The 14126-nt window shown below is 39.8% G+C and overlaps 1 protein-coding gene across 5 annotated transcripts in view; it reads left to right on the forward strand.

The window, feature by feature from the left end:
• ADGRG6 (adhesion G protein-coupled receptor G6) overlaps window positions 1–14126 on the forward strand; it is a 130219-nt gene that overhangs the window by 88158 nt on the left and 27935 nt on the right. For all 5 annotated transcript variants that reach the window (XM_081140322.1, XM_081140323.1, XM_081140319.1 and 2 more), the window contains 8 exons: window positions 1523–1665; window positions 4113–4224; window positions 5290–5354; window positions 5949–6159; window positions 7150–7321; window positions 8834–8974; window positions 10999–11118; window positions 12867–12912. In XM_081140322.1, the coding sequence (XP_080996448.1) occupies window positions 1523–1665; window positions 4113–4224; window positions 5290–5354; window positions 5949–6159; window positions 7150–7321; window positions 8834–8974; window positions 10999–11118; window positions 12867–12912 (1010 nt within the window). The remainder of the gene's footprint in view (window positions 1–1522; window positions 1666–4112; window positions 4225–5289; window positions 5355–5948; window positions 6160–7149; window positions 7322–8833; window positions 8975–10998; window positions 11119–12866; window positions 12913–14126) is intronic.

Consider the following 14126-nt stretch of genomic DNA (forward strand, 5'->3'; position numbering starts at 1 on the left):
CACTATAAAGTAGTTTTAGTTTTCAGGATGAGAGAGGAAAACAATCCAGGTGAGACCCGTGACAATACGTGCTCATTCTTGGATTGCTGAATGGGGTGTTCAACATCGTCCACAACACACTGTGCTAATTATGTTCTCAGCGTTCAAGAGAAGTAGAAGGTCACAGCCCCAACTGGAGGTTCTCAGTAACCGGAGTGGCAAAGCTTACTTTTCAATGATAATTTAATCAATGGTCGCTTTTTCATAGGCCATGTTAAAAATTATTATCCCAGTTCACCATTTACACTCGCACCTATGTTTGTCTCATCTTGAAATAAGACTTATATATGAACATTAAACAGCAGATCATTTTGGAGAAAGATAGCCCTTCAAAGTGAATTATGAAAACAGTAGAGCATTTTGTCCTTGAGATTAGTGTAGATATTTAGGGGAAAAATAGAACGATTTTTTATTTTTTAATTTTACCTAACCTTCAATAGCAAATATTTCACGTAACTCTTCCTTTTCTTTTTAGCTCCACAAAAATGTTAATACTCTGACTAGTTCATTTTTATTGATGCCCCAGAATTTCGTAAATAAAACATGCAATGCTACTCCACTGAGTGCTTTATGGTTATTTTAAAAACAATGACTTTGGCACATGGACAATAACTGGTATTGATAATGTAATGACTTACATCATATTACTCATTTCTCCACAGAATATGAAGATGAAAGTTCTGTTGTAGAGTCAGAGCTTTCACATATAGGGAAACTATTTATCCTCTACCTGACAAAATAACGTGATTTAATTTTACCTCAGTGTTGAATTGTTTTGATTTCTGCTATTGATTATGGATGCTATTACAGTTCAACCGAAAATTATATTACTTCAAATTGTAGAGCCAAAAGCTTGGATACGGGTTTTAGGATACATCTCTGCGTCCCAGAGAATATTTTTCAAAAAATATTCAAAGTATATTTTGAGTAGTACTTTAATTTTTCACCATGCAAAGCACTTACAAATGTTTCATTGAGATAGAAAATAATTTATCACAATTCTGGAGAAATTGTAACACATTTGTAAACAATAACACTAAATAATTTCAAAAGTCAAATGATCAGTTTAGTCAGATTAGTTGAAATTTAATTTTTCTAACAAACTTTATTTCTATCTATAAGGAAACTGTAGAATTAGCCATAAGTATGTCCCTTTCTTGCATGTATGCTATAAAAATGTTTCTCAAAAGAAATGGGGTATTGAAAAATAAAATATAAAAAAATCAGTTTAAATGATAAAAAAGAAGTAGGGTGATGTGATATATGATAGAATTATGCATGCAATATCCTATAAAATCTGTTTACATTGATATATTTTCAACATTATCATTTATGCAACAACAGAAGCCTATGTGTGCCTTGGTATATCTTTTTAGTGTCAACATTTTATGGTCATCCCTGTTAATATTATATCCAAATGTTCTATTTTTCTACCAAAAAAACAACCAACCCAACAACAGTTCTATCTACAATATTTCCCCAGGTTGGCGATTTGGGCCCTTCTAGTTTACAATGCTACCAACAATCTCAATTTAGAAGGAAGAGCCATTCAGCAGAAGCTCTTAAAAAATAATGAAACCCTGGATGAGGGCCTGAGGCTAGATACAGTGAGTGTGAGGCAAATAGGTAAGTGTCTTTAATTTTTTTATAGTATGTATTTTACATGGCTATATATTCAGGTTTAATTAAAGCAAAAGAAATATTCTTCCTATTGTGGTGTTTGCCCATTTAAAGCTATTTTTTCTGATGATTAAATTTATCATAGTAGTGATATTATAACAAATGGATGACGTGTTTAGCGTAAAATATATCAACTCGATGCCTATCTATCTAAGGGAATGAAAGAGGCAGGGGAGAGTTTATAGTCTTTTAGGGATGCATTATGAAAATACTAAGAGTATGAGCAAAATGCTAGGATAGCCTTGGCCAGAATTGGCTTCCACTTCAGGGCTAGAGAATATGTATATATACGTATGGAAACACTAATGAAGTAAACCTCATAAAAAGTCATTTCTTTCCTTCTCTTACGTTTTCTGTCTTCATTAGTGACACCACTGTCTTTGCAGGAATAGGCCGAAATCAGGGAGTTATCCAGGACCTAGACTTAGCTCTTACCTAGAGACCGTCCTGAGCTCCCGCCGCACGCGGTTCTGCTTGCCCTGCCCAACCTGCCGCGCTCTCGGATGCCTCCTCTCTTGGGCATTGCTCACGCTGCTCTTCCCTGCCCTCACCGTCCGCCTGTTCATCACCTACATGTGTTAAGGACAGCCCAGAGTCACCTCGTCTACAAAGCCTTTTCTGGCGTCACCCGTGTGTAGATAGATACCAGCGCCTCTGAGCCACCCTTCATGCTGCCCAGCTACCCAGGGCACTGTAGACATTAGGAGACCATAATATGTAACTGGACTTATGTGTGTTCATATATATATTTTCTCTAAACAGGAATTGCCTCTGGCTTGAGAACACACCTTATTTTTCTTTCCTTTTCCACCTCCCTACCCCCAGCACCCAGCACATTCCCCAGCACTTAAATACTTAAATAAATGAATGAGGCTTGATGGGAATATTATAAAAAAGCAAATGATCAAAAATATGGGAAACAGAAAGTAAAGTTGCGGGGGAAGAGAAAGAGAGGGACACCGATTTGTTGTTCCACTTAGTGATGCGTTCATTGGTTGCTGCTTGGATGTGCCCTCACCGGGGCTCAAGCCCGCAGCCTTGGCTCTAACCACCTGCGCTCCCGGCCAGCGCCTGTTGCTCTGTTACCCCACGGTCACAGCTGCGTTACGATTCGGTACCTTGGTAGAGATCAGAAGGAAACTGTGGCACTGGGCCTACACATACGCAGCAGGTTAGAGTGGGGGAACTAGCACTCCCCAGCCTCGAAGACCATGGTTATGCCCGAGGCCAGGATCACGGGGTAAGAAAGAAGCAGGCACCCCCCTGCTGTGGGCCACCCCTCGCTGTGCCACCTTACACGGCCACAGAGAGCTCAGAGACGGGAGATTACAGCTCGTGACCCTCCTCCTCGGCGGTTTCCGAGCCTCTGTGGGAACACGCTCGCTTACTGACCAGCAGGGCTCCTGGGGGGGGCAGATGCTGCCCCTTCACCCGTAGATGCCCCCACAGAGAAGCAGCTGGACAAACGGTGGTTTGTACAAGATGAAGGAGCCCTGCGAGGACAGCCCTCGCTCTGTGCTCAGAGGCCGAGGAACCCCGAACGTAATTTAAACCCTACACCTCATTGTTTTTCTGCAAGTGCGTCTGTGAAGAAAAACTTCTACTAATTGCAAAAAATAATAATAATAATAGGGCTAAACCTTGACAATTTTAAGGCTCGAATAGAGGTGGGAAAGTCATTGAAATGTTCGGTGGGTGACGACAGCGCTGGTTCCCAGCAGCCTCGTGTACTTGCTGCTGCTTTTCAATACTGAAATACGAGATTTTGTTGTTGATGTATTGCTTTTATTTGGATATTTTTAAAATTGTAAAACCTGACTCATTTACGGCATGACACTTACAGAGAGAATTTCGGACGACGGGTGGGATGGTTTGAGGGTGAAGGGGTGTGTCTGGGTGCGTGGCCGTGGCTCACGGTGTCTTCTTGCCGTCGCCCCAGCAAACCAACGGGCAGAAGATGCTTTCAGAGCAGCTGGAGATTTTTCCAGAAAATATCGCGAAACTCAATGACAGCACTATTTTATAGGCTTTCCCCTTTGAAAAAAGATCAGAGGGTAATTCACAGTTTCACGTCTTCAGGACTGTTTTCACTTTTTTGAACAAACTTCTGTATTACTCATTTTACCTGCTAATGATTTCCTTTAGAACGGTACGTTCGCTGGAGTGTGTGTTTTTAGTTGACAGTTGCGTAAGCTGTAACCATTTTTGTACCTGCAATGCAGTAAATGGCTATTTTTCCTACCTTCTAATTTCAGATTTTTACAAATTCGAGTGTGTTAGTAGTACATGAAATCAATACCTAATTACCAGCATTGGTGTTTTGCTGTCATCTTGCACCTCTGGCTCCAAAGAACAGATTCGTATTTCTCACGTTGGTTCTTGTTTCCACACAGGCACATGTCCTTCGGATGAGAATCCCAAAGGCTATCACTGGCCGTCCATCCGGCCTTCCGAATACAAGCACCCTTGTCTCGGGAAGCCGAACGCCTTCGCTTCCCGCACCTGGTAATGCTTTTATTAACTTGCCGGCAAGCTCCACATCACCCACATTCCCAGGGCCCCACAGGCCGCACCACGGCTCCCAGGCATTGTGTATGTTTTAGAAAGAAGGGCAGGAATCTCTATGGGTGCCTAAATCATAACCTGCATGAGAGGTAAAAATGAGGCAGGTGGGTTCCTGATAAAAGGGTTTTCACTCCAGGCGATGTTCTAATTTAGCCTTCTTCAAAGAGTGATGGGGAAACTTGGAAACCAGAGCGTGGCCCTAGAGCAAAGCACCTTATCTATGGATGAACCAAGCTAGCTCACAGCCTTTTGAACATGCATCTGAAATTCCAAGACTTTGAAACTATTCGGAGAGGCTGCTGTTGGAGGGGGAGGAGGTATCCAGAGAGGGAATGAAGACAGGATCTGGGTTATGGGTCTGCTAATGGGGGCGGTCAGGGTAGAGAATTTCCCTGAATGTTTCACAGGAACCATAGGTCAACTGCAAATCAAATCCAGTTCTTCACCCTCCACTTCACCCCCAATTAGGGTTTCCTTGGGGGTGGGATTGAGAAAAGAAACTTTGCTCCTAGTCCTGTGTTTGACTCGTGGTAGGACAGAAGGGGGCTGTAGAGACTGACTGACCTGAGCGTGAAGCATGGCTCTGCCTCTTCCTGGCTGGAGACCTTGGATCCCTTGACCCATCTCAGTCTGTGTACTCATCTATGAAATGCGGACTCTCATCTGCGTTAGAGAGATATGTGAAATCAATGTCAGATTTTATCTGGAAAATTCTTAAAGCATACTTGACCCATGTTACCAAATACACTTTAAGTTTAGTAATCTGATGTATCCTAGATTAGGCTACAAGCTCTTGCTAGTATTTTGTTTCCATGATTCATGCACTTGACTTTTTTTTCCAGGAAGAAATTTTAACATAAGTTTAATTTCAATGTATTGCAGTTTTATTTTCAAATGAAACTTATGTAGATATTAAGGCAAATTCTGAAACTTTTCATTAACTAATTTTGGCAGTTATAATGTCATTTATGTCAAATATTTGAAGTACCTTTCTTTGTTTTGTAGTCATAGTAACAGTTCCAACTCATCCTTGGCCTACTGGGGGCCTCCTGATCTCTCCAACTGTTCAAGTAAGTGGAAGTTTCCTTCAGTTCTCAGGGACAAATTGAAATGACCGCGTGCTTCATGGCTTTCATACTCTTCAGACGTGTTCTGCTCTGAGATACTATTGTAATGTTAAAAGCTGGCAAATGATCGTTTCACTTATTTAAGGCAGAAAATACGGTTTTTCCTCATTCTGATTTCCTGTTGTATTCTGAAAGCGATTAAAAATAGTTTGAAAATTGTAGAGAACACTTACAAATAACATACAAAGTGATATTCATATCAGTGTTTTATAGTTTTGTATTATTTTAAATAGCAACTATACACTTATTCAGTTAGTCTGGGTGCATTTCTGTTAGAACTATGTATGTGAATACTGGTCTCAAGTTATTTGCCTAAGTCGCTTACGGGCTCAATTTGTGTGTTACTAAAGAGAAAGGTTAGTCTCTGTGTGTGAAGAAATTTCATTGTCCTTTGAAGGGTGTGATAAGGGGGTATACACAGAAAACTTGATTTGCTACTTAAACTATGAAGTTAAATATCACACTACGTTTTGATCCTGGAAATGATCCAAAAAAACAGGTAAAACTTTACATGTTGTTTCTTCTGTCTTTTTTTAGAGGAATCAAGTGAAATTGCCAACCAGATTTTAAATTTAACTGGTGATGTGCAGAACTTAAGCTCGGCAAATATCACCAGCATTGTAGAACAGGTCAAAAAGATCGTGAATAAAGAAGAAAACATTGATAAAACTCTTGGCACAACTTTAATGAACATATTTTCTAATATCCTAACCAGTCCAGACAGTGAATTGCTTGAGTCTTCTTCTGAGTAAGTTTGTTGTGGTTTTTTTCCTCTGGAGAGTAAAATTTATTGGATGCATGTGTTGTTACATACTTTCTCACATATCTGAATGCTTTTTGCCCGGATTGCATAATTTAAATCTCTAGAAGATCCATTGATATTCCCAAGATCATTCACAAAGTGAACTTTGAAGTTCCTTATTTTTATTTTTTTTATTTTTTGAGCTATATATAATTTACAAAATGATTAGGATTGTCATCTGGCAGGATATTAAATAATCCCAGAAAAGCATAGTCATTATTTCATTTTCATCCTTTTTTTTTTTTTGGCTTGCAAAGGAGATACTCAGCAAACACTCAGCTCACAGCTTTTAGGCATAACTTGGTCACTGTAAGTCACTGTCCTGTGAACTGTGTCTAGAATGACCACAGTCATGTTGTTGTACTTCTAAAATGAAAAGACCTAAGGCAGGGAGAAAATGTACCTATTTTTATACAATTCAGTCTGTTTCCAATTATTTTACTTAATGTATTGCTGTTAAGATGTTTATTTTTTTCTCTCTGTATTTCCTTCCCTTCAACAAAACTTATTTGATGGAAATTTTATATTTGTTAAGATGAATTATTACGTAGATAACTTACTTATCTATGTAATAATTACGAACGATTTTTTACAGTGTCTTGCAGTTCAACTCAGTCTTGAGTAGGAATTACATTCTTTATATGAGGAAAGCAAGACTAAAATAGGTGAAAAACAGAATTTGTTTAGGATTATTTAATTGTTGATTTTCCTTAAAGCATATATTTTTCTCTTGAGGGTGTATTTATCATTATGAGTCTATGTATTAACTGCTGTTGTTTTGGTTTGGGTAATTTTGTGAGATCAATTTAAACACAGTTTAAACACAATTTAAACACAGTTTTATTTGGTTAGTATTTTGTCTTGCAGCAAATCATGTGTGTGTGCAGGTACCTAAGACATGTTATTTAATGGTCGTATTATTTGTCATTTCTTTAGAGCTTTAAAAACAATTGATGAATTGGCTTTCAAGATAGACCTAAGTAACACATCACCTGTGAACATTGATACTCCGAATTTGGCTCTTGGAGTATCACCCCTATCTCCAGAGACTAATGAAATTTTAAATTTTAGCATCAGTCTTCCAAGCAATAATGAAACATATTTTCAGGTATGAGCTAGTAGTTTATTTAAAAACTTTCTGATCACCTACCCATTGCTCTTCAAGGAAATACGGGTCTGAGGGATGGCAGGCAGGTTGGAACGTGACTGAGGTTAACAGTAGCGTAAGCGTGAGGTCTGCGGCCACGTAGAGGAGATACGCTTTCAGAACCTCGGTGGCAGAGGCGGGCAGCTGACCTTCTACAAGAGGTGGCAGTGGAACTAAGTAGTAAAGCAGGAGGGGGGTCCACCCTTTTCGGAGTGGAGATTGGGGATAAGTTCATTTAGAAGAAAGAACTTTATTAATGCCCTAAAAGTGGGAAGAAGCATGGTGGCTTTCCCAGGTGAGGGTGATAATCACAAACCTGGAGAACTTGTCAAAACATCTTGTGGGATCCCATTCCCAGGGATTCGAATTTAACCGGTCCAAGGTGGATCTCCAAAAGCTGCATTTTTAACGAGCTCCCAGGTGTGGCTGATACTGCTGGTCTGAGGATCGTACTTTGAGAACCAGTGATGTAGGAGGCTGGGAAGGGCAGGCGATGGTGAGGCTGGACAAGAAGGCCGGGGCCAGAGTAATGGAGCCCTCTTTGACCTGTTCAAGTGATACTTCAGCAGATAATTTTCAAGTTTCCACTGTGTGCTAGACAGTGTAGCCATGTGGGCATGTAATATTTCTTAACTGTGGAGAAAAAGCAAGATAAAATATTTACAATTTTGTATGTAAGGAAGAACGTTATCCTGCTTTAGACTCGGGGCTCTTTGGGGTAATTCTATTTGACATTTTAAGAGTGAAAATTCCATCAGCCTCAGTCTCATTCCAAGTCCATTTGCAAGAAAACACTCTTTGGCCTGATCTGTGGGTTCAGGAAAAATGGTATCCAAGTGTTAATAAAATTTCAGCTGCTTCCTCTATGTGGAGATGCTCATTCTCAGCAATCAAACCAGTTAACTCATATATTTTTTTTTTGGTAGTTATTTTTCATTGCATGTTTTGCAAAAAACTCACAGTTCCTTAAGTGTCACGCTGGTTGATGTGGCTCAGTTGGTTGTGCAGTGTCCTGTGCACTGAAAGGCCACTGGTTTGATTCTGTCAGGGCACGTACCCAGGTTGCAGGTCTACCCCGTCAGGGCAGGTGCGTGAGGCAACCAACCAATGTTTCTCTTTCTCTCCCTTCCTCTTGCTCTAAAATCAGTAAAAGATATTTTTTAAAAACATTTGTTAAATGTAAATCTAGTTCTTACATTTGGAAGTGTTAACTGATTTGAAGATTTCTCAGTTGCCTTAGTTAAAATCAGTGCACTCCCTGTTTTGCCACCTATGAAACCCAGTGAAACCCAGTGAGATGCAAGCTGTTGTCCTTAGGGGTTCACCAGGAGGGCAGTTACTGCTGGGGGCAGGAAGGGCCCTGGTCCTAGCCAAGGGGCTGCTGCAGCTCTTTGCCTTACTCAGCATGTGGAGTAAAGGTGTCATTGCGATTTTGTTGTGATTACTCTACCAATTTATCTCTGTGTCTGACAGATGGATTTTGAGAGTGGACATACAGATCCATTGGCTTCTGTAATTTTGCCTCCAAACCTACTTGAGAACTTAAGTCAAGAACATTCTGTAATAGTTAAAAGAGCACAGTTTACTTTCTTCAATAAAACTGGACTTTTTCAGGTAAGTGTTCATTAAATTGTTATTTTTCAAGTGCAATTTGAGTTTCTTTGCTCGAAAGCTTAGCTTCCTTGAAAATATATCCAGACATAGAAAAATTAACCTATATTTTGAAAAATGGAAAATTTTTGACATGTTTCAACATTCTGTTACAGATAAAATCATGCTTACGAACAGATGGGTTCATTTAAATATTTTTAATAAAGCAGATATTACATTAAGACTTGCATGATACAATTATAAATGGCACTTTGTGGAGAAGCTGTTTACCATTCCTTTTGTTAAATATTTCATACTCTCAAGCAGTTGAGACCTTCAGAGTTAAAGAAAGTGTGTGCCAAAGGAAAGATTTTGTTTTGTTTTGTTTTGTTTTGTTTTAATTCAACAGGAAGCACTGTTTACATAATGAGCAGCATTCTTGGCTTTAATCAGCTTTCCCATTAGTATTTCAAATGACCTTTGGCCTTCACACATTCCCAGAGTGGGGTGGCATTGTGCTAAGCACATATTATCATTTTTATTGGCATCATTTCTAGATACTAGGAAGTTCACTGCCAGCAAACACTGGTGACCTCCGATTGCCTTTGAAAGCATAACCCCATCTAGAGCCGTTTTACTCAGCCCTTTTTAAAAAAATAAAAGTTATCTATTAAATTGAAGATACCAGTGTCTATCAAACCATGAGACTTATGTAAGAGAAAGTGGACAGTCCCAAGGAAAGTAGACTGGTTTCTCACAGATCTGCCCTGCAAAGTAGGCCACGGGTGAGTCAAAGAAGTACCGTGGGGTTGTTTATAGTAATTAACCCTCAAACCTTAAAATTTTATCAACAAATGTGTTAGGAACAAGCTATATAAAATTTTTTAGTAGATTAAGAATGTAATCACATGTAATTACTCCGAAGGATTATAGCTACGAACATATAAAACTGTCACCTTTAAAAACAATACCAAAAAACGCAGTAGTTACCACAAAATGTGAGCAGTGGTGCGGAGAGAGGTGTCCATTGAGAGGAAGGTTGAGTCCGTGGGAAGGATTTCGGACAACTTGGAGAGCTGTAAGAATCTGTCATTATTTCATTTCGAGTCTTCTCCTCTAGCATTTCCCAGGCAGTGTTTTTAGTAGGAAATAGATGTTTGGTTTTTAAAGTAAATGTATAGCAAAGTAAGATAAATGTAAGAGTTCCATGTTTCTGTCCTCACACAGTGAACAAAATACGAGTGTTTTTCTAAAGACAAGGCTGAATGTCCCCAAGCCCTAGCCTACTTTATGGAAAGTGATCACACAAAGTTAAAAAGCTCTATTCTAGATGCTGAGACTTGTTTGGCATGGAGAAAATCCTGCAATTCTTCCAAAACAGCTGAGTTTATGAGCTGCAGTGGGGAAACTCAGGAGGCTTGACAAGAGGCCCAGGGAAAAAGTCAAGGTATCTGGCTGCAGAGTCGCAGTTGTCCTGCGCGCAGAGTCACTGACTCGGCTTCCTGACAGCCTTGTCTCTGAAGTAGGAGCCACAGCGGGGGGCCAGGCAGAGCAGGCGGGACTCGAATCCATGACCTGTCGCGGCAGTTGGTGAACCTGTCAGGCTTTCCGCCTGGCTGTGAAAGGGGAACTGGTTTGTATTTTCCAAGCGTATTTTCTCCATACTTCTCTAAAGGAAACCGACCTCATCTGTTCCCTAGGCCAGGGAAGCGATCCAATTGTTTCACAGCTCTTTATGCGTTTATATTATTTACCGCTGTGCATTGTTTCGGATGCTAACTGACTGGCGTCCTGGCAGAAATCAAGACGAAGCTTCATGAACGTGGCCCTCCGCACCGGCTCAGAATGTTCTCCCGATGTATTTATTATAATAAGGGAAGCGGCACAGCTCTTTCAGGAAAGCCAGCAACTCGAGCTTATAAACAGGATGTTCTATAATTCAAGATCTTAAGTGTAAAAAGTGCTGACAGTTTGCTTATTTTGGAGCAGCAAAATAAAATAAAAGTGTGTACTTTTGACTAATACACACTCTGTTTTTCCCTGTAAAGGATGTAGAGACCAAGAAGGGCACCTTGGTGAGTTATGTGATGGCATGCAGCATCGGAAACATCACCATCCAGAACCTGAGGGACCCAGTGCAAATTAAAATCAAACACACGAGAAACCAGGTAAGAAAACACTGCAGATGGCGATGGAGTCAAGGCAGACTAGTTCAGGGAAACACGGGGCCGCCTTTTCTACATGAAAACAAGTAACTGGCCCTTTTTTCGAGGGTCACAGTTTTCTTAAAAGTGGGGGACGGCTCCTCAGGTAGAACTCTAATGTCAAGGTACATGGTGGCGACCGGGGGAAATCCATCTTATCTGGGATTCAATGCTCAAAAGGAGAATTGGAGTGAAGAAAAAAGCTGCTGCTTCTAAGAAATGACGTAGATTACCTGAGAGAAATTAGATGCAGGTGCAGTTGTACAATCCTGCCATTAAAGGTTTGGTTGTTTTATTTTTAATTTAAATGTTTTATTTTTCAATTATAGTCGACATACAATGTTATATTAGTTTCTGGAGTATAAGCCAGTGATTAGACACTTATATAACTTATGAAGTGATAACCCTGATAAATCTACCCACCTGGCACCATAAATAGTTATTATATTATTGACTATATTCCCTATGCTGTAGTTTATATCCCCAGGACTATTCTGTAACTACCAATTTTTACTTCTCAATCCCTTCACCCTTTCCACCCAGCCTCCCAGCCCCCCTCCCACCTGGTGTTTTGGTTGGGTTTTTTTAAGGTCAAGGTCACTGCTACAGGGAAAGCCGAGGAAAAACACAGTTGACTTATTTTCTGAGCGGTTAACAGTTGTCTAAAATCTTGGCAAATGCTTTTTGAATTGCTTTATTACCCTGGCTATCATCTGTTCATCTGATAAAATTACGCAGGGTTTATATTGTCCCAGGTGGCCCAGGCCCAGGTTTTTCCCCTTTTTATGGAGGGTCCCAGTCATGGTTCTACCATTTGTTAAGCAGGCAGGAAGGCGGGCGGGAAGTGAGCTGGCTGATAAGGACCGAGGCTTGGAAGTTAAGTCATCTAAGAACTAGCTCTGCTTTGTCACGAAACCCTCTGACCTCCTTGTTTTACCCTTTGGCCCCCTTTGTTTCAGCTCCCAGCTCCTTCATCCATAACAATTTTTTTTATTGTGGTAAAACATACAAAATAAAATTTACTATTTTCAAGGTCACAGTTCAGTGGCATTGAGTGAATTCACATTGTTCTGCAACTGTCACCACGTCCATCTCCAGAACTGTTTCATGGTCCCCAACTGAAACTGTGGGCTTATTTCACCTAACATAGTATTTTCAAGATTCACCCATATTATAGCATGTGTCAGAATTTCCTCCCTTTTTAAGACTGGATAATATTCCATTGCATAATATATGTAGTATATCCCACATTTTGTTTATGTGTTTTTTCATCGATGGACACTTCGATTGCTCCCACCTTTGGCTATTATGAATGCTGTGAACAGGGGTGTGCAAAGACCTATTCGAGTCCCTGCTTTCAATTCTTTTGGGCAGATACTAGACATAAAGGGGAATTTTAAAGACGAAGTAAAATTACAGTATAAAGAGCTTTGCTAAATGCTAAGTATAGCATTTTATGATGGGACATAAATAGTAACCTTTAGATAAATGAGTAACACAATTCCTCATGCAGTTATAGTTGATTTTCACCTGAAGTCTTTGTGAGAGGAGACTCCCCCCTAGACTGCTTGTCATTGTTAAGCTGTATTGGTATGACTACTGCTGATCCATTTCTTTGTGAAAACCTTAGCATTTTACTCTGTTCCCATACCCAAACCATAAGAGTTTTTCATTCATTTTATTTTCACATGTTTATTCTTATGTTATTATAGGCAGTGCCTAATCCCATCTGTGCCTTCTGGGATCTGAACAAAAATGGTAAGTTTTCAAATATTGGCTATCTTAATAACAACTGAATTTTAAACATTGTTAGACACCTCTGTTTTCTTTAATTCCACCCCAAAACAGTGTGAGTCACAATATAAGTGTGATGGCAACTGAGCTTCAAATTTTAGTGTGGGTAGCTTGGGAAGTAAATTCTAATTTCTGTAACTTTTTATGCATTATAAAAAGACATAGACAGACGTGGCTTTTTAAAAAATCAATGACCTCTTTAATTTCAGTTATTTATAAAATAGAGTACATGTTTTCATTGCCATTTTTGATGAACATCCATGTACACTTGATCTCACTCTTCTAGGACACTTCTGAGCAGGTTTTGTGATGTGCATAAGGCATATAATTAGAAATCCAGCTTGGGGACCTCAGATTATGGGAGAAAGCACACTAAAGGATTGCAAATGTAGGAATAGTTATAATAGATATATATTACTTAGAATAAAGGAACTGCCTCCCGACATTGGACAGCCGGGAGAAAGGCAAAGTTCAGGGTTTGATCACTAGGTGTAAGGTGTGGGGATCTCTTCGGGGGAAGGACAAGGAATGAATCCTCCCACCTCAGCCCCCTAAGGGTCCCCTTCCTTTGGGGTTCCCCATTAGGATTATCTTGCTTCTTGGTAGAAATACAGTCTGAAGATTTCCAGACCACTTTTTTTTATACTCTATCACAGCTGGAAAGGTTTTCTTGTTGTTATTTGGGTTTTAGTGGCACAGATTTGAGAAGAGCCTGATTCACTAGCTACATAGTTTAAAATATTACCTTGCAGTCTTAAAACAGTCTTCAAATACGTGAGTTGCTAATATTCCACAGCATGGCATAAGAGTCAGAGCAGATGTATTAAAGGTATTTATCACAAGTTCCCACCATGCATGGCTGCTGTGTCCCTAACAGCTTGTTCCCAGAAAGGCCTTCCTTGTTCTCACGTCTTCCCAAAAACTTAGACTGATCCAAGGGAAGAAATGTATTGATCTCTAGAGACTTCATTAGTACATATCATATTTGAAAAGGGATATTCTTTTTAGGAAAGCTTATCTTATATTAGAAATTAAACATGAAGCAAACTTTTGCAGAACCCTCAGGGCACTTCAGTGGAACACAGCCGAAAACCACTGGCAAGATCATCTCTAGCCGCCCACCCAGCACTAACATTCTGTGATTCCAGGAATCTGAAGTATTCTAACCATGGGCAGCT

This window comes from Miniopterus schreibersii, assembly GCF_964146895.1.
Source record: "Miniopterus schreibersii genome assembly, chromosome: 6".
NCBI lineage: Eukaryota > Metazoa > Chordata > Mammalia > Chiroptera > Miniopteridae > Miniopterus > Miniopterus schreibersii.